Genomic DNA, 26002 nt, shown 5'->3' with positions numbered 1-26002 from the left:
CGGAAAAGCCCCGCGCATGCTCACATCGGCCACGGGCCGTAACCAGGGGCAACCGGGGCTGTTTCCCGTCCCACCCCGAAGCCCCGCCCCTAAAGATGTTGCGGGATTCAGCAGCGCTGGCTTTGTTTCCACTGATCCCTCCAGATTCCTCCCGAAATAAAGACGCGTTGTTCACCAGCAGGTTGAAAAGACGTGCTTGTCATTCTTAATAAACAACTAGAGTAAGAATACATAAGAGAAACAGTGGTATCTTTATATGATACACAAGTGTATGTTACAAGAATTCCATCAGGCACAGGAGCCTCAGGTTTAAGGCCTCATGTTCGGCCAGGAAAAAAAAAAAAAAAAAGGCATGGTAAAATTTTTTACTTTAACATCTAAAATGTCACTTTGTCATAAAGGGGGTGTAATAGAAATTGTCTTTAATAAATCATAATTGAAGTTCCCCTCATTTTTCTTCCATTAGGATGCTAAACTTATGTCTTGAGCATGAAGGGAAGAATGTGGCTCCTCTGTGGTCAGTGAAGTCGGCCAGTCCCGATTGGAAGCCAGTTGAGGAGATTCCCTGGAGGGTCGATCCATCATTAATTCCATCTTGAGGAAGGGAAGGGGCCACATTTCTCCTAGACAGTCCAAGCCCTTTCCCCAAGCCAGAGGGGGGAAGAAAAAAAAACGTCAACCAGCAACTTTGCAGGACATCTGGCTCTCAGGAATCCCAGAGCCCCTGTGAGCTGGAGTCTGTTGTAGGTCTATGAAGATGCAAAGGGGAGGGGGCGAAGTTTTCTTTTACATTTTTAACAGAAGGAGCCTGAAAAGCTTTTTAACTACACGAGTAAAAAAAGAAAAAAAAAAAAAAAAAAGAAAAGAAAAAAAAATGGAGGCCTCTTCTTTAGTGTAAAAGTCTGTCCAATGTTTCCTGGCTGTTTTTGTCTTGGACCATCACTGAGGCTTCTCAGTGCATGGTGCTTGCATTGGCCACTGCGATGGCCTCCTGAATTTCTCGTATCACCAGGATCCGGGTCAGCATTTGTCCCATCTGCTCTCTGCTGATAGGCTGGACTGAGTACCAGATTGGGCTGTTGGGGGCCACCACTGGCTCGGGTGTCAGGTAAAAGGTGTCATTCCGGCCTTTCACACTCTGGGGGCTGAAGAATAGGTCAGTAAAAGCTGGATAACAACATTATAATTGCAGCCCTCCCATCCAGGACCCCCCAGACAGATGCAATCGGAAAAGGTTGATGAGGGTGCATGCAGCCACCATGTAATTCCTCCCTCAGCCCTTCCGTAAGTGGCAGCCTCTCCTTCACAGCCATGATCCATCACCAAAGTAACTGCGCTTGCCTAGAGAACCAGGGGCTGGACAGTTCTATCTATATCCCAGTTGGGGCATGTGTGTGTCCTGCGGCTTGTGTGGCTGGGCACTGTCCCTGAGCTCCCCCCCCCCCCACTCAAGGCTAGCACCCTACCACTTGGAGCCACAGCTCCATTTCCAATTTTCTGGTGGCTGAGAAGAGTCTCATGGATGTTCTCACCAGGGCTGGCTTCTAATCACAATCCTCAGAACACAGCCTCCTGGGTGGCTAGGATTATAGGCATGAGACACAGGCGCCCATCTGTTTTCTCTATGATCATGGTACTGAAGCCCTTACCTAAGCTGACTGCCTTCTACTGTATGGTGCTGTACTCCTAAAAAGTGCGTGGCAGACTCATCATCTGATGGATACATTCAGAAGTTACTGAAGGGCTACTATATGCTAGGTCTCTACTAGGTGTGGATGTTACAGCAACGAATAGAAGTACTATCTCACGAAGCATACAAATAAGAGGGAAGATAGACAAGTTGTTAGTTTTACACACACACACACGCACACACATACACACACGCACGATGAGCAATCAGCCAGAGGTGAAAGATGGAAAAATCTAGAAATGCCTAATCATAAGTGTTAAGTAGAGAGGAGAAGGCATAATGTCCTTAAATAAAAGCCAGAGTGTGGCCTAAGAACTCACAACAGCACAGACAAGAGGCTAAGAGGGACAGAAGGCCCTAGAAGCCTTGATTACTATGTAGTAGAAGAGTGAGGGGTACGCAGCTAAAGAGAAGTTCTACTGGCATTACTGTGAAGATGTTATGCTAGCCTGCAGGAGCAAAAAGAAAAAGAAAGCAGAGGCTGATGGGTACACCTCAACCTGGCTGAGGTCGGCACTATCAAAGGTCAGGGCCAGCATGAGGCTGTGATTAAAGTGGCTTCTGCCTCCTCCCCATCTCTTCTTCATGACAGATGAACTGGCAGGTTTCAGGGACCTCCTCTGAGATCATAATAAGTGGTATATCACACAAGTTGGAAACGCTGGTAAAGCTGCTTTAGACTTTTTTTTTTTTTTTTTTTTTTGCCAATCCAGGGGCTTGAACTCAGGCGCTCAGGGCCTGGGTACTGTCTTTGCGCAATTGTACTCAAGCTACCACTTGAGCCACAGTGCCACTTCCCCCTGTTTTTGTTTATGTGGTACTGAGGAATCGAACCCAGGGCTTCGTGCATGCTAGGTGAGCACGCTACTACTAAGCCATCTTTTAAGGACAATTTTATTCTCATGGGGAGTAGAGAATGATATGTACCCAAGGAAACATGCACACAAACACACACATGTGATTTTTAAACGCATAAATCCTCCTCACCATTTGAAGAGGTAGAAATCGTAGAGCTTGATGGGACACCTCAGTGGATTCTCTGGATTTTCTGTCTGTTCTGCATACATGTCATCTGTAACTACAAAACACCCCCCATATACATACACCATAGATCTGGCTCCAGGGCTTAGCTCAGGCCCAGATCAGGAACCTTTGGCATTCAGCCACCCCAAGTAGGAAGTTCTTGGTGGGAAGGAAGGAAGGAACAAAGGATGAGGTGACTAAGAAGAGGCTATCTTCTCTGGGGTTTTCCCAGGTTCTAGGAGAGAAATTGAAAGTTTGGGGGCTGGGAGAAGGGAGTGGAGAATTTCCATCAAACAAATCCCAAACTTCACACTCGTCATTAGCTCCACAGGGACAAGTAGCACTTCTGTCTTCCATCCCTAATTCCTTCTCCTACCTTTCTGGCCAGTTTGGTGTATCCCAAGGGCCTTCAAGTACCGGATACTTGTGCTTTTATCCTTGGGATTAGAGGGGTTCTTCTTTGTCTGTCGCAAGACCTTGGAGAAAGCCAGCTTCATGTGCTGGTCCACTGTTTTCAATAGGAAGTACCTGGATCACAAGTGAAAGCAAGGGAGAGGGAGGGGTGCCAGGAGGATAAAATGACTCACCCTCTACCCACTGATATCTCAGAACAGCCACTCCCACATTCCCAGGATCTGGGCATGCCTATATCCAAGCACTGTCTAGACAAAGAACCACATCAAGATGGGTGGGGGCCAGGCGCAGGGCTCATGCCTGTCATCCTAGCTACTGAAGAGTTCAAGGACAGTGCCCAGGTCCAGAGTTCAAGCCCCATAACTGACCAAAAAAGAAAAAAAAATACTGCCAAGCAACACTCAAAGGTTCTTAGATATGTGGGAATTCAGAAGTCCTTCTTGAGTTTGCAGTCTTCACTGGCAGAAACAGCAGTGGCTAAGTGGGATGCTTCTAGAACACTTACTTGGTTGCTTTTTTGCTTTTATTTTTGTGGGTCATGGGGCTTGAACTCTGGGCCTGAGTGCTGTCCATGAGCTCTTCAGCAGCTCAAGGCTACTGTCCTCCTGGAGCCTCAGCCCTACTTCCCATTTTCTTTTTCTTTCATTCTTTTTGTTTCTTTTGCCAGTTCTGGGGCTTGAACTCAGGGCCTGAGCACTGTCCTTGGGCGTTCTCCCCAAGGCTAGCACTCTACCACTAAAAACACAGCACCAATTGCAGCTTTTCTATGCATGTGGTACTGAACCTGGGTCTTCGTGCATGCCAGGCAAGCACTCTACCATTAGGCCAAACTCCTGGTCTCACTTACTTGGTATTGAAGAACATGAGAGTGGTCAGCAGGGTGGAAGGGGAGTGTGCCCCGAGTTGCTTACACTCCCACAGCATCTCTTCAGTCACGTGGCTGGGCAGAACATAACCTAGGAGGAATAAAACACCGCTGCTACCGTAACTGGAAAGTCCCGTGGGGGTGGGCCAAAAGAACCATACAGGAGCCCAAGTTCTAGGAAGGAAGTGTCACTGGGGCCAAATAATTCAGAAGGCTTGTGGAAAACACAAGATGCCAGGCCTCAGTTCCTGGAGTGGGATCTGAGAATGAGCTCTTATGTCTAAAGAGTTCAAGGTGTACTATTATTACTGTTACTAGAGGGAACCATACTTTCAGAACCAAAAGCCTTGAATGATTGCTGTTACCTGATAAACACTTGCTCTGATCCAAGGGCTCACAGAAGGCAAGAGGACTGTACTCAGGGACAAGGAAATACACAAACTTATAGACCAAACTAAATAGACATACTGATTCCAAGAGCAAACACTCTCTCTCTTCCTGTCTATCATCTCTGGAAAGCAAGTCCATTTCCACACCTTCTCAAGAGAAAGGGAAGACTGGTACTACAAGTTTCTTCCAACAAGGACTGCTATTACTTAAAACCCTAGTTCCTGGGCTGGGAAGGCGGCTTAGTGGTCCAGTGGTTGCCCAGGATGCATGAAGTCCTGGGTTCAATTCCTCAGTATCACATACACAGAAAAAATCAGAAGTGACTCTGTAGCTCAAATGGTAGAGTAGCTAGCCTTAAGCAAAAGAAGCTCAGGGATAGTACACAGGCCCTGAGTTCAAGCCCAAGAACAGGCAAAAAAAAGAACTCTAGTGACCCTAGCAAATTTAGAGATAAACAGAAGCAAGACCAAGGTTTTGAATGAGGCCCCTGGTCAGTCAAAATCGCACCAAAATACTATTTAGTGTGAACCTTTTTTTTTTTTTTTTAATACAGTTTTATTTTATTTATTTTTTTTGCCAGTCCTGGGCTTGAGCTCAGGGCCTGAGCACTGTCCTTGGACTTTCTTAAGGCTAGAGCTTTACCACTTGAGCCTTAGCACCACTTCTGGCTTTTTTCTATGTATGTGGTACCGAGGAATCGAACCCGGGTCTTCATGCATGCTAGGCAAGCACTTTAACCACTAGGCCAAACTCCCGGCCAAGTGTGAACCTCTTTCACAGATGTAATGAACAAAAGATGTCTGGGGTTGTGGTAGAGACCAACAGGCAGGGAAGGATTGAGAGTTCTGCAGGCAAGCAGTGAAGGTGAAACTTCAAGGAAGGAGGAAATAGAAAACATTCTGCTCAGTGCTCCTTCTCTTTTCTATTCTTGCCAAAGCTGCAATTCTCTTACTCAGTGTACTTTCTACATCTCTTTTAAGGCAACTCTGGTTTTATTCTTCTTCATGCATTAGCTATTTTGTGACACAGCAGCAATGAGAAGAACCCAAGACCCAGAAATCACTAGACAGCCCTCCTCTGGAAAAAAGTTGTCACTGAGGAACAATTTCAGGAACACTTGGACATGGTTCTCTTTGCTACCTGCTTCCTCTGGCAAATTCAAATGGAGCCCACAGACAATAAACTAACTGAAAAATAAAATGAACCCATGTCGCATCATCAAAGCCAGTCAGAAAGCTGTCTACCCTTTAAAAATCCAAGTGAGAAAGAATCCAAACGCCACTGGAAGGAGCTCTTCTTACCAAGTGGGGTTACTCGGGGTTGCACATCCTTTAGAACCTCATGCAGCCACTCCGTGAATCGAACGTAATAAAGATCAGAGAAGATGTCATCTACTCTTCCGTTTTCAAAAAGATACTGAGGAAAAACAATTCATAAAGGTTATTGTTAAAGACCCTTGAGTAAGGCTTTCATGAAAAGTAAACATCTCCCAACTCTCCCCACTACCCATCCCTTACTCATTCTCCCACAACAAAGCCATTTCCTCAAGCCCTGCAAAGTATCGTCTTGTGGCAGCAAAAATCATGAGTAGGGTCTCAGGTGAGCCTCCTGCTAGGGGATTCTGTCTCACATGTGTACCCAAATCTTTAAAACTGTGGTGGCTCAGTTTACTTGTCTACAAATGAATACTACTGTGCTTTATCTTCTATGACAGGAAAGAGCAAGAGATAGAACATGTAGAGTACTTCACATAGTTGCTGGGCTGGAGAAAGGAAAGAAGGAAGTAAGGGTGGGAGGGGTGAGAGGGTAGAGAGAAGGGGGGGAAAAGGGGGAGGGAGGGAGAGGGGAATGGAAGGAAAGAAAGAAAATAGAGGAGGAAGGAAAGAAAAAAGGGAGGGAGGGAAGGGGAAGGAAAAGGGGAAAGAAAGAAAATAGAAGGAAAGAAGGAAAAAGAAAGGAAGAAGGAAAGAGGGGGAAGGGAGAACAAGGGGGGAGAGGGAGGAAAGTAGAGGGGGAGAGAAAGGGGAATGGAAGGAGAGAAAGAAAATAAGAGGGAGGAAGGAGGAATAAGAGCAAGAAATTGACGAGACAGACGAGACAGAGGGAAGGAGGAAAGGAAAGAAAAAGAAAGGTGTTTGCTTTGTTATCCGAAGTGCACAGGTCTTTGCAATTGAAAAAGAACACCATTTATTTTTTAAAAAGGCTGCCTCTGGTCATTTGCCTGACTTGACTACAAATAAACGGTGGGCGCCCAGCTCCAGGCTGTCCCCTGAGGATCTGTTTCCTACCTTCTGAATACACAGGAAGATATAGTAGAGTACATCTGGGTCATAAGGTTCCCCTTCTCCATTTCGAGCTTCCCGTGTCATTAGGCAGAGCCCATAGTTCAGCTCAGCCACAGCAGAGGAGATGAGATCTTCCTGGAACCGTAGCAATTGGCGCCCTGTGACACAAGTCGCAAGGGTGAATGAGGGTCCTGGCTACAATTGTCTGTGTACTGATGGCTCACATTCCTGAAAGGAGGCCCTCGAGCAGGTATTACCCATCCCGGTGCTGGGACAGAAATGGCCACTTTTATCTGTGGTCAGTTCTGGTCTACTAAGGCAGTGATCACACATATGATTATATATATGTATATGTATATGAGTTTCATTTCTATAATCCATTTTGCCTTAGATATCATAAAAATTATTACTGGGGCCAATAAGCAAAAAACAAAAGCCCCAAAGCCACTCTATAATTTTTACTCTTTGTAACGTAAGCAAGTTAAGAGGTAAGAAAGGTCATACACTCTTGGTTCCAATTTCTTCCTGGAAGTTATTCTTCCCTGGCTTCCTAGGTTAACACTGAAAATTCATGAGTACAACAGATTATACAAAATGTACTTCTGAAGGTGTGCTCGGCCCCCCTCCAGCACCAGGGAAAAGACTTTTCTGTCTTGTTACTGATATTTTAGACACATACCATCCACCACTACCTCCCAAACACTCACTCCCAATGGGTGCCAATCTGTTCTGAGCATCCTTCTCTAGTTCAGCATTCTTGGTTTGGGCCCAATTTTTCCATACTTCAAGCCCTTCTTCTGGCTTCAAAGAATTTGGAAGCAGAAGTTCTGGGGAAGGCTGTGGTTGTGACTGTGGTTCAACTTCAGCAACCTGAACAGTTTGCGCCTAGGAGACAGAAACCATAAGAATGTGTCAATACTGTTCTGCATTAGATCCGCTGGCACAACTGCCACAAAAATGTTACTTACGGTTTATTTCATTAAAAAATAAAAATAAAAAATAAATAAAAAGAAGAATGTCTTCTTGAAGCCTGTGGCTCACGCCTCTAATTCTAGCTCCTCAGGAGGCTGAGATCTGAGGATCATGGATTGAAGTTAGATGGTCTTGAAACTTGAACTCAGATCCTGGGTGCTGTCCTTGTATTTTGTGCTCAAGGCTAGTAACTACTATTTGAGCCACAGCTCCACTTCTGACTTTTTGGTGGTTGACTAAAGATAGGAGTCTCACCAATTTTCTTGCCTAGGCTGGTCTCGAGCCACGCTCCTCAGATCTCAGCCTCCTGAGTAGGTATATTGGCGAGAGCCATCAGCATCTGGCGAAGACTCTTATCTCCGATTAACAAACCAAAAAGCAAGACATGGAGTTGTGGCTCAAGTGGCAGAACACTAGCCCTGAGCACAAAATTTCAGGAACCGTGCCCAGGCTCAGAGTTCAATACATCCCCGCCACACACACACAAACTCTCTCTCTCTCTCTCCTTGCTGTCCTACTTACAAGAAGTTTTGGAATTCTACTGCTGGTAATACAACTCAGCTAATGCAGAGCCCTTCCAGCAATCTGAACCTCATTTAAGAGTACCAATATGGAAGCTTGCCCTGAAAATCTTTCACTAGGGTAGAGATCGGTTGTCAGTCTGTTCAAACCTTTCCAAGAGTTTCCTGATGTAACTGCTGAGACTACTGGCTCAATGCATTGCTTCCCAAACTTGCCAATAAACCAACGAGGGATTTTCTGTGTGCGTGTGTGCGCGTGCGTGCGTGCGCGCACGCGGGCAGGGCCTCACGCGGGCAGGGCCTCAAGTTCTTTGCTTAGGTTTTTTTTGTTCAAGGTTGGTGTTCTACCACCAAACCTCCACTTCCAGCTTCGTGGTATTTATTAGGAAATACGAGTGTTTGGGGTTTGTCTGCCCAGGTTGGCATCAAACTACAACCCTCAGATCTTAGCTTTCTTACTAAGTAGGATTACAAGCATGATCAACAGCATCCCGAGTTCACTGAATGCAAACACTGGTTGAAAAGGTATGGCATTAATTAGATGTGGGCTAACTGTCTAACAAGCTCTTGAGCTGAACAAGCTCTCAAGTCTACAGATCACATTTTTGGTCAGTAATTTCTAAACTTAGTTCTAATTTAATTTTCTCACAATAAAAAATTAGGTATCATCTTTTTGTTGTTGTTTTTTTGGTGCTGATCCTGGGACTTGAGCTCAGGGTCTGGGCACATTGTCTCTGAGGGCTTTGTCGCTCAAGGACAATGCTCTACCACTAGAGCCACAGCTCCACTTCTGGCCTCTCTTGGTAGTTAACTGGAGATAAGAGTCTCATGGACATTCCTATCAGAGCTGCCTTCAAACCAAAGTCCTCAGATCTCAGCCTTCTGAGCAGATATGAATGGCACATGTCGTTTTATTACCTTTCATACCATTAAACAGAGAGACTAAAGCAATATTGTGTTTTTAGCACTGTGCACCAGGGCTCAAAAAAAAAAAATGTTTTGTCCTAAACTCTAGGAAATGACTAATACAAACAGAACATACCTGATACATCAAGGTATATTGCAGAGGGCTGGAATGTAGTGCAGTGGCAAAGCGCTTGCTTAGTAAGTGCATCATCAATAACAAAAGAAAAAGAGGCTGGGCAGGTGGCTCACACCTGTCATCCTATCTACTCAGGAGGCTGAGATCTGAGGATCAAGGTTCAAAGCCAGCCTGGGCACAAAAGGACCTAATAGCTTGTCTCCAATTAACCTCTAGAAAATGGGAAGTAGGGCTTGGCTCAAGGGTAGGGTGGTAGCCTTGAGCTGAAGAGCTCAGGGGCAGCGACCAGGTTGAGTTCAAGCCCCATGACTCACCCCCCCCCAAAAAAGTAATTGTAACCCTTCTATATGTTACCTCAATAATAAAATACAATTTGAAAAAAAAAAATCGTAGCCGGGAACTAGTTGCGCATATCTGTAATCCTAGCTACTCAGAAGGCTGAGATCTGAGGTCTACAGTTCAAAGCCAGACCAGGCACAAAAAAAATCGTGAGACTCTTGTATCCAATTAACTACCAGAAAACCGGAAGTGGCACAGTGGCTCAAAGTGGTAGAGCACTAGCCTTGAGCTGAAGAGTTCAGGGACACTAGCCTTGAGCTGAAGAGTTCAGGGACAGCACACAGACCCAGAGTGTAAGCCCCATGACACAACAAATAAATAAAATAAAAATATTGGGCTGGGAATTTGGCTTAGTGGTAGAGTGCTTACCTAGCATGCATAAAACTCTGGGTTCAATTCCTCAGTACCACATAAACAAACTATATATATGTATGTATTGCAGAGGTTTCAACAGGTATAGCTCAGGGACAGTGCCCAGGCCCAGAGTCCAAGCTTCACAACTAACTAACTAACGAAATAAATAAATAAATAAAGTGCCAATTTCTTTCTTTCTTTTTTTTTTTTTTTGGAGGGAGTGGTCACGGAGCTTGAACTCGGCCTGGGCGCCATCCTTGAGCTCTTCAGCTCAAGGCTACCACCCTACCCCTTGAACCTCAGTCCTACTGTTTTCTAGTGGTTAACTGGAGATATCTGTCTTTAGTGCCTTGGCTGGTTTTGAACTGCGATTCTCAGATCTCAACCTCCTGAGGAGCTAGGATTACAGGAGTGAGCCATCATGCCTGGTTTAGTACCAATTTTTTTTCCTCTTCCAGTCCTGGGGCTTGAAGTCAGGGCCTGGATACTGTCCCTGAGCTTCTTTTGCTCAAGGCCAACACTCTACCATCTGAGCCACAGTGCCACTTCCAGTTTTTTCTATTTATGTAGTACTGTGGAATCAAATCCAGTGCTTCCCAGGCGAGCAGTCTACCATTCAACCACATTCAAACCAAGGCACCAATTTCTCTAACTGCCTTGGGTTTGTCTTTGTAAAGCACTGAAAGGATGGTCACCCTGAATCAGTACTGTAGCCATACTTCCCATTTCTTTTACCCATTTTCCCAGCTGAATCTCAGCCATGTTCCAGGATGGATTTCCCTGTTTGTGGACTCCATCTCCAAGCGAGACCTCCCACTAAAATACCCTCAGTGGTGACTATTCACCTCCAATATGTCAGATCCTTCTTAAACACCATCTAAAGAGAAAACCAGTAGAGCACCTACCTAGCAAGTGTGAGGCCAAGTTCAAAGCCAGGTAATACCCAAAACTCATCATCTTTCCTACTCAGAATTATTGTAGAGAGTCCTGTAAGTCCTTTGTTCAATGGCATACATGTGTACCCATGCTAGGAAGTAGGAGTCTGAGAGCACATATAGGCAGGGATTGCAGCTGTGGCACATTGCTTTTTTATTCGCTTTTTAGCATGTCTCCATTCTTTATTGTGTATTCCACCCACTAAATGGAACATTCCTAAACAGCTTGAGAACCCAAAATACTTTCACATGTCTCATGTCTGTGAATGACAGAGGTAAAAACCCAGGTTGAAGATAACTGCCAACACAGAGCTAAATAACTGTACCAAACAAGCCTTCTCCTCTTCCTTTACATTTACACACTTCATCATTGACTTGAATTGGGAAGGAAAAAAAAACAAGTTTGGTGGGCGGAAAAATAGGAATGTATATTAACACAGAAGCCCTATATGATCTGCTCACAAAAAAGGTTATTGTTCACCCTGATCTGAACGACTCAAAAAGAAAACTGAAGCCAGATGTGATGGTGTTCACCTGCTGTCTCAGCTACTTGAGAGGCTGAGGCACATGGATCACTGAACCCGAGTTGAGGGCTGGTCTCGTGAACATAGCAATCAACACCCATCAAAAAGAAACAAAGCACCCCTAGGACAACAGCAATCAAGCAGAGGTACATAGAATTGACTGGTGTGCAGGGATGAGCAGAAAGGTGCCAGCTCTGTCGCTCTGCTGTTGTTCACAGAGAGGGAGCACTTCAGGTTCAGCTTTCCTGGGCCTGATAGTTCAATTGCGCTTTATGCCTCTTTTGTGTTCTTCTTGTTAGTAATTTGTGTTTCTGGGCCTGCTAGTCACAGATGACCTTTCTGGATTATTTAATCTTTTGTGTAATGAACTTGAAGTCACGGTCTTGAGCTCCTATGTTTTTGTTGTTGTTGTTAGTCATAGGACTTGAACTTTGGGCCTGGGGGTGTCCCTGAGCTCTTCAGCTCAAGGGTACCGCCCTATGCTTAAGCCACAGTGCAACACTTTTGGTTTTTTGGTGGTCAATTGGAGAGAAGAGTATTTCATGGTCATGCCTGGGCTGGCTTTGAACCATGATCCTCAGATTTCAGCCTCTTGAGTAGCTAGGATTAGTGGCATGAGCCATGCCTAGCCGCTCTGACTTTTTTGTTTTGTACCTGATGCTTTTGCTCATTGATTAGTAACTCTACCAACTGAGCCATGCCTCCAGTCCCAATCGCTTGGCTTGTTGATTTATGGCTACACCTCCACTTCTGGCTTTTTGCTGGTTAATTAGAGATGAGTCTCACAGACCTATCTCTAGACTTTCATCTCTAATAAGAGCCTGACAGGACTGGCCAGGAATCAAGAACCAGGAATCAAGATACTCAGACCTTATCCTCCATAGTAGCCAGGATTATAGGGGTGAGCAACTGATAACTAGCATTAATGTCATTTTTGATTATGCTGCCTCATCCTACTCCTTACTCTCACAAGTATATTCCAAGCTAAGTGGAATAAGAATTGTTGTCTACTACTAGGTCTAATAGCTAGATATTTGGTAGGTCCTTAACAAAGTCACCTGAATTTTATAAAGAAACCACTTGGTCAGCCTTCATTTAATACACCATTTGTAAACTGAGATTGATAGCTCCTTATCTCACCTGATAGTCCAAGCTCCCTTGACAGAATTGTAGCTGAGGCTTGCTACCTTTGGCTGTCCCCGGAGACTAGATACTGTATCCCATTCTAAATATTATGTATCCTTCTATTAGAAAGATATACAGTTTTGATTATATCCTTTTAGGATAAACTGGACCTTCTAACAAATAGCCTAGACAAATCTAGCTATACCTCTGACCTAGCTTAAATATGGTGGACACCTATTACCCCAGCTACTCTGGGGGGGCAGAGAAAAAGAAATCTCAATGAACAATTCAAAACAAAACTAGAAAATCACCAAACAACTAAAAGCAGCCACCAAACGAAGCAACAACAACAAAACACTGCAGAATAGTTACTGTCCATTTAATCAACCTCCAGGTCCTGGGATCAAACTTCCTGCCTATAGGTTAACCTCATCTTCTGCATTTCCTCCTTCCCCCAGTTAGGATTCTATTCACTGTGAAGTCTAAAATCGTAGCATTCAACAAATCAGTGGCTACTGACAAGTTCTGTGTTGCAGTGGGCCCTGAGGAAGGAGAACGTCCTACGGGGAAGTCTCACTTACTGAGCAAGTGACCTGGAGCTGCTGCTGCTGCTGCTGCGGTGGCGGCGGCGGCGTCTGTTCTTGAGGGGTTTGCTGCTGTGGCTGTTGCTGGGGGTCCCATATATGAACAGTCTGAGCTGTGTTCTGATATGTGCCTGCCACAGCCTGCACAGCCACTGGAATGTGGATGTTGCCATTCATGAACTGTGCTGGAAAGAGAGAGTTTGCAAGGGTCTGCACTACTTCTTCGTGGGAGTTTTTCACGACCGACGTGGTGCCTACCATCTTCTCCTTGTCATCCTCCAGCTTTACAGCTGTCAGGGCAGTGGGCGAGCCACTGACGTGAACCGCGTTGTAGGCTTCCTGGGGAATGGCAATGTGTGTGATGCTTTGCTGTTGAGGGTCCCCCCGGGGCTGGGCAGAATAAACCGGGATGGTCCAAGTTTCTCCTGTAGGGCTAGTAATGGTCCCAGTGGCACTGTACAAGTGAGCGCTGTCTACTGTCAGTAAGTCTGGCCTCAAAGACACATAACTCTGCTGCTGGCCCTGTGGAATAGCCAGAACGGTGGCCACTGGCTGCCCTGAGATGGCGTAGGACACAGTGATGGGCATGTCCACTTTGCGTTTCTTCACTGGCTGGAGGACACTGGCTGTGCCACCAACCCGCCGCTCCCCTTCCCGGGGTGAGCCTTGCTGGGATGGTGGTGGGGAAAGGGCACCCACGGTCTGGATTTGGATCTGTTGACCCCCAGCCAGAGACTGGCCAGCCACCAGTTGAGCCTGGATCTGCTGGTGTGGGATATGCTCCTCCGGGATTTCCGTCGCCTGGATCTGCTGGGCCGCCTGCACGTGCTGCACCTGGATCTGGGCTGCTTGTAGCTGGGAGGGGCTGGGGCTCTGAAGAGAAGGGGTCTGGATGGAAGGGGCTGCTGACTGTGGTGCCTGGCCCTGGATCTGCACCTGGACCTGGATGGGCTGCTCTGCAGGCTGGTGAACGGTGAACTGTGGGGAGAGCTGCTGAGTGGAGACTTGCTGAGGAGACTGCTGTACCTGCACCTGTACCTGAAGCAAGGAGATTCACCAATGAGTAAGGCAGAAAGCAAGGAGAATTCAGCCCCACAAGAGATGAAGAAATCTTGGAGCATTATACAGTGTGGGGGCGGGGGGGAGAAGGGGAAAGACTACACTAGACAAGGCTACAAGAAGTCAGAATCCCCCAAAACACGAAAAATTATTAAGAGAAACATATCTATCCCTGAGAACAAGAAAAACAACTGCATAGGAAATATTCTAACATATTGCTCAATTTTAACTTCTTTTGAAAAATGAACACCTTTTGAGGCCAGGAGTTTGGCCTAGTGGTAGAGTGCTTGTTTAGCATGCACGAAGACCCGGGTTCAATTCCCCAGTACCCCACATACATAGCAAAAAGCTGGAAGTGGTGCTGAGGCTCAAGTGGTAGAGTGCTAGCTTTGAGAAAGTCCAAGGACAGTGCTCAGGCCCTGAGCCCAAGCCCAGGACTGGCAAAAAAAAAAAGAAAAAAAATGAACACCTTTTGCTTATTATAATATACTCAGGATCAAATCTATCTTCTAGTAGTTAACTGGAGGTAAGTCTTTAGTGCCCGGGTTTTCTAGTAGTTAATTGAAGATAAGAGTCTTTAGTGTCTGGGATGGCTTTGAAACACGATCCTCACATCTCAGCCTCCAGAGTAACTAGGATTCTAAGCGTGAGCCACCGCTCGGCTTTCAATCCGCTTTTTTGCTCATGGTCTGTACTCTACCACTTGAACCACACCTCCAGCCCACAATTGTTGCTGGTTAACTGCAGTTGTAAAATTCATATGGATTTTTCTGCCCAGGCTGGCTTCAACTGCAATCTTCATATCTCAGTCTTCGGGCTGGGAATGTGGCTTAGTGGTAGAGCACTTGCCTAGCATGGTTCCATTCCTCAGTACCACACACACAGAAAAAGCTGGAAGTGGTGCTGTAGCTCAAGTGGTAGAGCGTTAGTTAGTCTTGAGCAAAAGCGGCACAGGGAAAAGTACCCAGGCCCTGAGTTCAAGCCCCAGGACTGGCAAAAAATAAAAATAAAAACTCACAGGCTGCAATAAAACATTCTGCTTTTACCTGAACCTGCTGCGGCTGCTGAACCTGGATCTGTTGTTCTTGCTGCGTTTGTGGCTGAACACTGGTGGTGACCGGACAAGCAAGTTCAAGCAGAGACCCGGCCACTTCAGTGCTGTCTGTGTAAATGCAGTTCCCCCCCTGTTGGTACACCATGGTAGTGGTGGCCGTCTGCTGGAACTCCTGAAGAGCTTCAGGTCCCTTAGAGGCCAATGAGTCCAGAAATTCCTTCATCCTGTGTTGTGGAACAGACCGAGCCTTCACTCGGATATACTCTTCAAAAGAGATGGTGTTCTCCAGAGAATTATTCATATTGCAGAGTTTTTAGGGTTCCTAGAAATAAGATGGATGGTGGTCAAAATTATGCTACTGTTTTTTACATATTCAAGTGCACAGAATCAAGCTCCTGGCACCATCCTGGGTATTCAGGGTAGCTGAATAGATCTGGAATCCAAAACAGTTCTATTATACCACTTTTTTTTTTTAAACCAGTTGACAGTGCTTGAAAATTGTTTCCATTAACATTTTTTAAACCAAAACTGTATCACATTGAAACCAGAAAAACAAAAGCATGCTTCACAGTACTGGATAAATACACTCAAACACACTTCCCATTGAGCAGTAGACCAATCACATCTCTGCAGAGCCAAGCACAGGATAGTAAATGTCACATGCAAAACCACTCTTTGATCATCAGAGACAGGACTAAGAAGCAAAGAGGAGCAGGCTAGGAGCAAAGATGCAAACCTTTTTGTTTTTTTCTTTTTCTGCCAACTATGGCCTATATTGTAGAGACTACTATGCTACTGAGATATAGCAAGAGCCATTCAAGAAGACTTGTTTGGCATCTTCCATCAGAAACACCAAAAATATACAGACACTGGTGATGCATATCTATAATCCCAGAACTCAAGAGGGGGAAGCTTGAGGATCAAGTTTGGGACTAGTCTGACCTCCAAAACAAAATAAAACAAAAGCCAAGCATGGTGGTACATACCTAAAATCTCAATACTCAAAAGAGGTTGAGGGGCTGGGAATGTGGCTTAGTGGTAGAGTGCTTGCCCAGCGTGCAAAAAGCCTGGGGTTCGATTCTTTAGTACCACATAAACAGAAAAAAACTGGATGTGCTGTGGCTCAAGTGGTAGAGTGCTAGTCTTGAGGAGAAAATCTGAGACAGTGCCCAGGCCTTGAGTTCAAACTCAAGGATTGGTACCAAAAAAAAAAAAAAAGAAAGAAAGAAAGAAAGAAAGAAAGAAAGAAAGAAAGAAAGAAAGAAAAGAAAAAAATTGAAGCAGGAGGCTCTAGAGTTAGAAGCCAGTCTGGGTTATGTAGCAAGACCCTATCTCAAACAAGAATGGGGACAAAAAGAAACACTAAATATCATATAATGGCCGATATCCTTTTGTATCTTGGCCTACTAGCACACTGGAAAAACGCTGCCTGGGTTCAAATCTCAACTAGATCTTAACTGTGTAAATAGACAATCAGTTAACTTTATTTCAATTTAATACAAGGACCAATACATAAGACACTGAGAAAAATACTTGAGGCAAAAAAAATGTATCTCTATGTTCTATATTAACTAATTTTATTAAAATAATGATGGAAAAGAGGAAATGGGCTCAAATGATAAGATTGCCAACTGTGAGTGAAAAATCCTCAATGCACTAGGTCCTACGTTCAAGTGTTAGTAACGGGGCACACGCGCACACACACACACTCACAATATGGGTAGGAGAAAGTTGAGCAGTGCCTCAAGTAACTAAGTCACTACTAAAATACAGAAGACAATTGCAGGTGTACCTTGTAATCCCAGCACCCAGGAATCACAAGGCTAGCCTGGGCAAAAACCAACCAACCAAACAAAAAGACAGTATTATTATCTAGATAGATAGATATAGATAGGTAAAAGATAATACTACATCTTGAGATATCCCTAGAACTATCTAGGGATAATTCTGCAATCTGTGGACACTGAGTAACTACTAATGATGGCTGCCTGGTTTCCTTTATCCAGTACCACCAGCAGAACAAAAGGAGGAGCAGATGACAGAGTAATACAAACCAAGGGAAGCTTCTTGACCCAAGTATTTTAATCTATCTCAAATGTCTAGAAAAGTGATTATTTTCTCCTAGCCATCAAACTAGAAATACTAGTCTTTTTACAGATTTCAGCATGTAACAGATTTCAGATACACAAGTAATCACCACATAGCTCAAAACTCCAGGAAAAGAAGGGTGCCCTAATCCTAAGTAGTTAACACACAGCCAAGTGCTTCTTACATACCTGCTGCATTTAGAATTAAATGTCAAACAGAAAGAACTATGATTCCATTTTCCTGTAATACTGAAACAACAATAACTGGTACGCTCTAATTGTACACATTATGGAAAAGATGTGGATTACTCTTTTCTATTAAATGGTTAGTACATAATCCTGGGAGAGAAAACCTACCCAATCATGTGACATTAAACCAAATTAAAAAATACAGTCATGGGGGCCAGGAGTTTGGCCTAGTGGTAGAGTGCTTGCCTAGGATGCACGAAGACCCGGATTTGATTCCTCAGTACCACATACATAGAAAAAAAGCCAGAAATGGTGTTGAGGCTCAAGTGATAGAAAACTAGCCTTCAGAAAAAGAATCCAAGGACAGAGCTCAGGCCCTGAGTCCAAGCCCAGGACTGGCGCCCCCCCCCCCAAATGCAGTCATGCCCAGGAATTTGGCTCAGTGGTAGAATTCTTGACTACCATGCACCTGGGGTTCAATTCCTTGGTACCACATACATAGAAAAAGCCAGAAGTGGTGCTGTGACTTCAGTGGTAGAGCTCTAGCCTTGAGAAAACCCAGGGACAGTACTTAGGTCCTGAGTTCAAGCCCCAGGACCCCCAAAAAAATGTAGTCATTATGCATTACCTAATTGCTAATTGACACTGGTACTATTTCTATGGCATTCTGTAAAAGTATAGTATATACACTCAGGTGCTTTTAAGAATAGATCTGAATTTGTACAGCTACATAAAGACAATGTTTTTTAAAGAATGTAACTGTCAGGCACTGGTAGCTCATCCTATAATCCTAGCAATTCTAGCTATTCAGTAGACTGAGATGTGAGATTTCAGGTCTGAAGTCAGCCCAGGTACACATATTTAAGAGACTCTTATCTCCAATTAACCAGCATAAAGCCAGAAGTGGAGGCATGAATCAAGTGGTAAACTCAACTGTGAATAAAAAAGCTCAAGGCCCTGAATTCAAAGCCCCAGTCTTAACACACACACACACACACACACACACACACACACACACACACACACTCACACGAGAACAGAACCATTAATAATCTTTTTTTTTTTTTTGCCAGTCCTGGGCTGGAGCTCAGGGTCTGAGCACTGTCCTTGGACTTTCTCAAGGCTAGAGCTCTACCACTTGAGCCTCAGCACCACTTATGGCCTTTTTCTATGTATGTGGTACTGAGGAATAGAACCCGGGTCTTCGTGCATGCTACGCAAGCACTCTACCACTAGGCCAAACCCCCGGCTCATTAATAATCTTTTATAAGCCGGGTACAGTGGCTCACTATCTGTAATCCTAGCTACTCAGGAGGCTGAGATCTGAGGATCACAGTTCAAAGCTAGCTAGCTGGGCACTAAAGAACATGAGACTCATCTCCAATTAATCACTAGAAAAGAGGAAGTGGGGCAGTGATTCAAGAGGTAGGGCAGTAGCCTTGAGCTGATGAGCTCAGGGACAGTGCCCAGGCCCAGAGTTCAAGCCCCATGATCCACAATAATAATAATCTTCTATAACAATGTATCTAATTTACTGAATACTTCTTCATAAAAAAGAACACAAGGTCAGGCATAATGACTCATGCTTATAATCCGAGCTACACAGGAGCCAGAGATCCATTTAATGAGCCAAAGTTGTTTAACTTTTGACTCAATATTTCAAAGCTTTCCTTGGTTAACAGGATAAAGTCTAGAAACAGCTTTCCTTCTGCCTTTTCCTTTTTCCCTCAACCACTTCTTTTCTTTCTTGGTGCCAGTACTGAGGCTTGAACTCAGGGCCCAGGCATAGTCCCTCAGCTTTTCATTCGAGGTGGGTTCTCTATCAGCTGAATCACAACATAACTCTACATTTTCTTTTTATGGTCATGGGGCTTGAACTCTGGGCCTGGGAGTTGTATTTTCATTAACTATTTAATGTAAAAATCTGGTGGTATGGTTCAAGCTGCTGAGTGGTAACCTGGCAAACATAAGAACTTGGGGTTCAAACTCTAGTAATGGGCAAAATACAAAAACAAAACACCTAGTATCAAGGGGAAAAAAAAATACATACATGTGCCTGTACACACATACACTTTTTTCCCTCCTTTTTTTGGTGCTGGTCCTGGGCTTGTACTCAGAGCCTGGGCGCTGTCCCTGAACTTCCATGCTCAAGGCTAGTGCCCTACCACTTGAGCCACAGCTCCACATCCATCTTTTTTGGTGATTAATTGCAGATAAAAGTCTCACAGACTTCCATCCCAGGTTGGCTCCACGATCCTCAGATCTCAGCCTCAGTAGCAAGGATTACAGGGTTGAGCCACCAGCTCCTGGCCACACACACACACACACACACACACACACACACACACACACACACATTTTAAAAGCCCTTTTTACCATAAGTTCAGATAATCATTTATCAATATTTTTCAGTTCTGAGTGTCTCTCTTTGTAGGGCTAGGGATTAAACCCAAGGCATTGCATATACCCTACAGATTAGCATGTACGCTTCAGTGAGCACCATTTTCAAACCCTCCATATGCTTTTTTTCTCCCTAGTCCTGGAGCTTGAACTCAGGGCTTGGACACTGTCCTTGGACACTTTTTGCTCAAGGCTAGCGCTCTGCCACTTGAGCCACAGCACCACTTATGGCTTTTTCTGAAAACTCGATCCCAGGGCTTCATGTATGCTATGCGAGCACTCTACCACTGGGCTACACCCTTGGCCTCCTCCATATGCTTTTTAATTTGCTTAAAAAAGTTTTTTTCTTTTTGAGGCAAAGTGTCATTGTGATGCTCAAATTGGCCTGGAACTCATTACACAGCCCAGACTGTTCTTATTTTCATTAATACTCTAGTTTTAGCCTCCCAAATTACTGGAATTATAGGAATCTACCAATATGCCCAGCTCTTCTTCCTCCCCCCCCATATGTATATATATTTTTTTACCAGTCCTGGGGCCTGAACTCAGGGTCTGAGCACTGTCCTTGGAGTTTCTCAAGGCTAGAGCTCTATCACTTGTGCCTCAGCACCACTTCTGGCTTTTTTCTTTGGTACCGAGGAATTGAACCTGGGTCTTCGTGCATGCCAGGCAAGCACTCTACCACTAGGCAAAACTCCCGGACCCCCAGGTTTTTTTTTCCCTACGCATATGGTACCAAGAAATCAAACCAGGGTCTTCATGCATGCTAGGCAAGTACTCTACTAGGCTAAACTCCTGGCCCCTCTCAGTGTATTTAAAACAACAAAAAAAAATTTTTAAACCAGTTTTTACTAATTTTTTTTTAACCATTCCTTGGGCTTGAACTCAGGATCTGAGCACTCACTGTCCTTGGGCTTTCCACAAGGCTAGAGCTCTACCACTTCAGCCACAGCACCACTTCCAGCTCCCCCGCCCCCCATGTATGTGGTACCAAGAAATCAAAGCTGGGTCTTAGTGCATGCTAGGCAAGCATTCTACCACTAGGCTAAACTCCTGACCCACTCTCAGTGAATTTTAACAAGGGTTATTGAAATGGTTTGCCATCAAACTGAAATACCACTGCTAGCATACACCAAAGTACTATAAATAATGACAGCCTGAAAGTTCTTGGTGTGTGACTCTAATGATTCTTCTATAGTCACAATATCTTTTTTTTTTGCCAGTCCTGGGTTTGAGCTCAGGGCCTGAGCACTGTCCTTGGACTTTCTCAAGGCTAGAGCTCTACCACTTGAGCCTCAGCACCACTTCCGGCTTTTCTGTATGTATGTGGTACCAAGGAATCAAACCCGCGTCTTCGTGCATGCTAGGCAAGCACTTTAACCACCAGGCCAAACTCCCGGCCCTATAGTCACAATATCTTTAAAAAAAAAAAAATCAGTTCTACACACAAAGTTTGGGTGTTAAACTCTATCAAAGCTAACGTTAACTAGCAAAGATAGACCCACAGAAGATTTGGAGGGTTTCCCTGTTTAATAATGGTCTATATTTTCCACAAGTTGTATTAATCAAAATTGTAACTAAATCGTCTTACTTTGCAATAAGAGAAGACACACAATTCTTACCAATCTTAGATTTTTACTTAAAAATCTGGAACTTTTTTTTCTGTTTATATGGTACTGAGGGTTCAAACCCAAGGCTTCATGCATGCTAGGCAAGCACTCTACCACTAAGCCACATTCCCAGTCCTCTGAAACGTTTTAAGACAGACAAAACTATCAAGCACCAAAAACTTACATAATAATGAATTTGTTGTTTTCTTTAAGATGCTGCTAACAAGACACTAAGGCTCATCCTTGGTAATTGATAAGGGAAGAAACTTTATGACATCAATTTTCAAAAGCTTCAAAAACTTTGTCCTGAAAGGGACAACGATATTTTTATTTATTATTATTGGGGTTTTTTTGCCACATACATAGAAAAATGCCAGAAATGATGCTGGGCCTCAAGTGGTAGAGCTCTAGCCTTGAGAAAGCCCAAGAATAGTGCCCAGGCCCTGAGAATCAAGGCCCAGGACTGGCCAAAAAACAGTAATTAAAAAAAAAAAAGCTTGGGGTTGGGTATTTAGCTCAGTGGAAGAATACTTGTCCAGTAATAAACACATTATTATATTCTCATATAACAAATGATATAGAAATGGGAACTGACTATAGTACATAACAAATTTCAAAAATGTGCTAAAAGGAAGAAGAAAATTAGGCATAATTCCACTTACATAAAATTCAAAAATAAAAACTGAACACAAAGATGGTAAATATAAGAGTGGGATTATCACACACCTCCCACCTGTAACACTAGCTGCTCAGGAAGCTGAGATCCAAAGGATCTCAGTTTGAAACCAGCTGAAGAAGAAAAGTCTGAGGGATTCTATCTCCAAAATAACCAGCAAAAAGCAAAGCTGGAGATATGGCTCAAGTGGTGACAGTGCCAAGCAAGCAAGCAAAGACAAGCAAGCATGATGTCCTAAATTCAAATCCCAGAAAAAAAAAAAAATTTACATTTGCCTCTAGGGATTGACATGCTGTGACCAGAAAAGGACTCATAAAAGGCTCATAGTACAGGTTTGTTCTATTTCATAAAGAAGTAGTTAGACTGAGGTGTTTTTTTTTTCCCATTAAATTGCACACAGATCACAGCTACAAACATAATGTACACAAATATTTCCCAAGTTAAAAACATAGTATCTGCTTTCTGACACAGCCCCAATGGTTTTTCCCAGGGATCTAAACAGTGAAACTAATGTAATATTTAACCAAACATTTCAACAAAGCAAAAAATAAATAAATAAATTTCTTTTCTCATGCAGTTACTTCAGTTTAACAAGGGGATCATAATCCAGGCCTGGGTAGTAAGTTCAGGAGCAGTGCATATGCTTAGCATGTTCTAGGCCTACTCCTTAACACCAGGGGAAAATAATGTCTGTGTATCCAAAAATCACAGTCCACCAGGATGGGAAAAAAACAAACAAAGGAAACATTTGTGTGAATCCAGGAAGAAAGGACTTAAAAGTATCTGACATAGAATGCATAGCAACAAAGTAATAAAGAACAGGTGTTTATGTAACACCTCATTCTGAAGCCAATTTAGAAATGAAAGACCCTCAACAGATAAAGGGTGGCCACTAAACAGCAGACAAGCAGGCATGGCCCATCAAGTACAAACCACAACTGACTAAATTAAAAGACTGCATGCAAGCTTAAAGGAAGACATCCCTGATTATTAAGCTTCCAGAAGGGAGGACTATCTCACTTTGTGGTTATCTTGTTAGAGTAATTCAAATGTACAAGTTGGTTACTATTTGATCTTTTGTTTGAAATAGCAAAGTAAGCTTGTAATGAGATGTGGAACTTACAAGTTCTTAGCAAAGTACATAGATTCATCAGGGAGGACCAGAAGATTTCTAAAAGGTAAATCTTAGTAAGCTTATGAAAATGTAATTTACAAGACTCAATTTAAGCTGGGCACTGGAAGCTTCATGCCTGTAATCTTAGCTGAGGGCTGATATCTGAGGATCAAGGTTCAAAACCAGCCCTGGGTAAAAATCCAAGAGACCGTTATCTCCAATTCATCCATTCACAGCTCCAGAAGTGGAGCTGTGTGGCCCAAATGGTAGAGCGCCAGCCTTGATTGAAAAGGGCTGGGAAAGCACCCAAGCCCCAGGACTGCCATTAAAAAAAATAATTTAAAAGATTGCAATCAAAAAGTACAAATATGTCCTAATAAACTTAACTGCTTTTGGGGCGAGCCAATTAGGCTTAGCTGATGTTCTACTACATAAAAATCTGTTTATTACACTGACTGTACTCTTAAGAGAACACTGATCAAGCAATAAACTTAGGCTGGATTCAAAACTGCAGTCTCTCACATCTTCAATTTTCCAGCAAGCACCTAGCATTTTCTGGCAGACTGCATCCAGAATGACCGCACAAGATTTATAATGTTTCAATATTACCAGGAAAAAAAAAAAAACTGCACACATACTTCCATCATATGAACGATATTGACTCACCAGTCACCATGTTGGCATGTATTTCTGCTTGCTTGTCCTGAGTTCTCAAGACTTCTAATATTCTGAAGAAGACAGAACAAAGAAGTTCCTTCCATCCTCAGCCTCTTTAGGTTTTTAACTTTGTTTTTTTTAAAAAAATTACAGTCAATAGGAAAAATTACCCCATCGTTATCAAATTTCATTGCTAATTTTACTCTTCAGCTTGCTCTTCCTCAACCTTAATGACGCAAGTAAAAGCAAACTAGATGCTTTGTCTTTAAAAGGGAGGGGAAGAAGAAAAAAAAAGGTGCCTATTTCTCTAGGAAGCACCTAGAACTCCAGGGGCACCAAATCACAGCGGGGGAGGCCCGGGAATAACAATAGAGAGAAAAAGAGCTGGAGATCAAGTCACCAGACTTTTACAATTCTTGTAACTTCTAGAGACGTGTCAAACGACACATCCGCGACGTGTAAAGACGGAACACTTGACGTTCAGGCTGAACACACGTTTCCAGGTAACTTTTAGCCTGAGATAACAGCAAGGCCCTGAGTGGCACAGACAAGGCCACTCCCAGACGCCCCTACCCCCCCACACACACGCACAAAAGCTGCACTTCTAAGCGTTTAAAGTGGCATTTTAGAGCCCCCGAGTTTTCCTGTCCCCCACCTATGAAGACCTCCTTCGGGAGCGCACAGAGGGGACGTGCAGGAGCTGCGCTCCCGTTTCTACGGGAAGGAGAGCAAGGACTGGAAAAAGCCCTTATGTTAACCTTCTCTACCGGGCAAGGTGAGGAACCCCGAGGTGCGTGTGTGCGTGTGTGGGGGGGAGGCCCAGTGCCCGATCGGACCGAGAGGGACGGCGTTTCCCAAGCAGAGCAGAACCCCCCCCGGAAGAGAACGCGCAGCCCCGCCCGCCTAAGCCCCGAAGTGGAGCCGCCAGTCGAGACAGCCGAAGGCCGCTACGTTCCTCCGCCGGCCTAGGCCACACGGCTGTCCAGGGGACGTCACCGCAGCAGGAAGGGCCCGGCCCTCCACCTTCCCCACCCCCCACCCCCGCCCCGCCGCCGAGCGGCCGGACGGACGGCCGGACGGACAGCCGGACAGCCAGCCAGCCAGCCAGCCGGCCGGCCGGCCCGGCCTGTCGCCCCCCTCGGCTCAGACGCGTCCTGCGCGTTCTCGAGGCGGCACCACCAACCAACAGCAGGGCACGCGCGCGCGCGCCCCCACACAGAGGGTCGCGGGCGGGCGGGCGTGCGCGCGCCCTGGAAAGCCGCTCTTAGTCCATCGGGGCCCCCGCACGGCTCCCAAGAACCGAAATTATTTCTGTTTCCGGGCCGGGCGCGCGCACGCCGACGGCCACGCGCACCGGGAAGGACCGTACGGCGCGCTCCCGCGCGCGCAAGAAAAACACATCGCACACGCACACGCACGCACACGCACACACGGGCGCGGGGGCGCGCACGAGCACGCGCCCGCGCGCCGCGCCCACCCAAATCCAGGCCCGCCCCTCCCCCACCGCGGGGCGGGGGCACGCGGGGCCCGGGGACGTTCTCCGCCATGGAGCCGCCCCGAGGTCTCCAGGGCCCAGCGGCCGCGGCCCGCCCGCCCCCGCCCGCCCGCCGTTGTGTAGGGTGGGCCGCTGTCCCAGGCCCCGCAGCCTCCCCACCTTCCCGCCCCTCACCGGAGCCCTCACCCGGCGACGTCACCGCCGCCGCCGCTGCCTCCGCTCTACCCGCCGGCCCCGCCGCACCGCCCGGGGGCCCCGGTTCTGCCGTCGCTGCTCCAAGACCCGACAGGATTTTCTCCTCACAGCTCCCTAGGCGCCATCTTACATTCAACCCTCACAGCCAATGGGTGCCGAATACTTGTCTCGCGAGAATTGCAGCACCCGATCCCGCGAGAGCTCTGGCTTTCCTGCCGGCCGAGCTTAAAGGGAACGCTTTAGACTGGGAGGAGGAGGAGGAGGAGAGGGAGGAGGAGGAGGAGGGGGAGGAGGCCGCGCCGCCTCGAGATGCGGGGCCCGGGAAGGACCGCGGGGCTGGGTCGGCTGGGCGCCCCGCCCAGCAGGGCCCCGCCGATCGGGGCGGAGCCAGGGCGGGGGTTCA

At 45.5% G+C, this 26002-nt stretch overlaps 1 protein-coding gene across 4 annotated transcripts; it reads right to left on the bottom strand.

Annotated features, from left to right (window-relative positions):
- Window positions 1-182: 182 nt before the first annotated feature.
- Window positions 183-25743, bottom strand: Qrich1 (glutamine rich 1). Of its 4 annotated transcripts, XM_090323671.1 has the most exons (11): window positions 23919-24051; window positions 21647-21768; window positions 15169-15498; window positions 13061-14101; window positions 7375-7552; window positions 6671-6825; window positions 5684-5798; window positions 3975-4083; window positions 3090-3241; window positions 2678-2768; window positions 183-1145 (listed from the first exon to the last, which is right to left on the bottom strand). In XM_090323671.1, the coding sequence occupies exons 3-11, from the start codon at window positions 15475-15477 to the stop codon at window positions 953-955; spliced, it is 2343 nt and encodes a 780-aa protein (XP_090179797.1). In that variant the 5' UTR covers window positions 15478-15498; window positions 21647-21768; window positions 23919-24051; the 3' UTR covers window positions 183-952. The 4 variants fall into 4 exon arrangements, with proteins under 4 accessions (XP_090179797.1, XP_090179800.1, XP_090179799.1 ...); XM_090323674.1 differs by lacking the exons at window positions 21647-21768; window positions 23919-24051 and adding an exon at window positions 25579-25743; XM_090323673.1 differs by lacking the exons at window positions 21647-21768; window positions 23919-24051 and adding an exon at window positions 25591-25743.
- Window positions 25744-26002: the final 259 nt, after the last annotated feature.

Source organism: Megascapheus bottae, chromosome 32, assembly GCF_031878675.1.
Source record: "Megascapheus bottae isolate mThoBot1 chromosome 32, mThoBot2.hap1, whole genome shotgun sequence".
NCBI lineage: Eukaryota > Metazoa > Chordata > Mammalia > Rodentia > Geomyidae > Megascapheus > Megascapheus bottae.
Note: the sequence above shows the minus strand (reverse complement) of the source record. Positions and strands in the feature narration are given on the sequence as shown.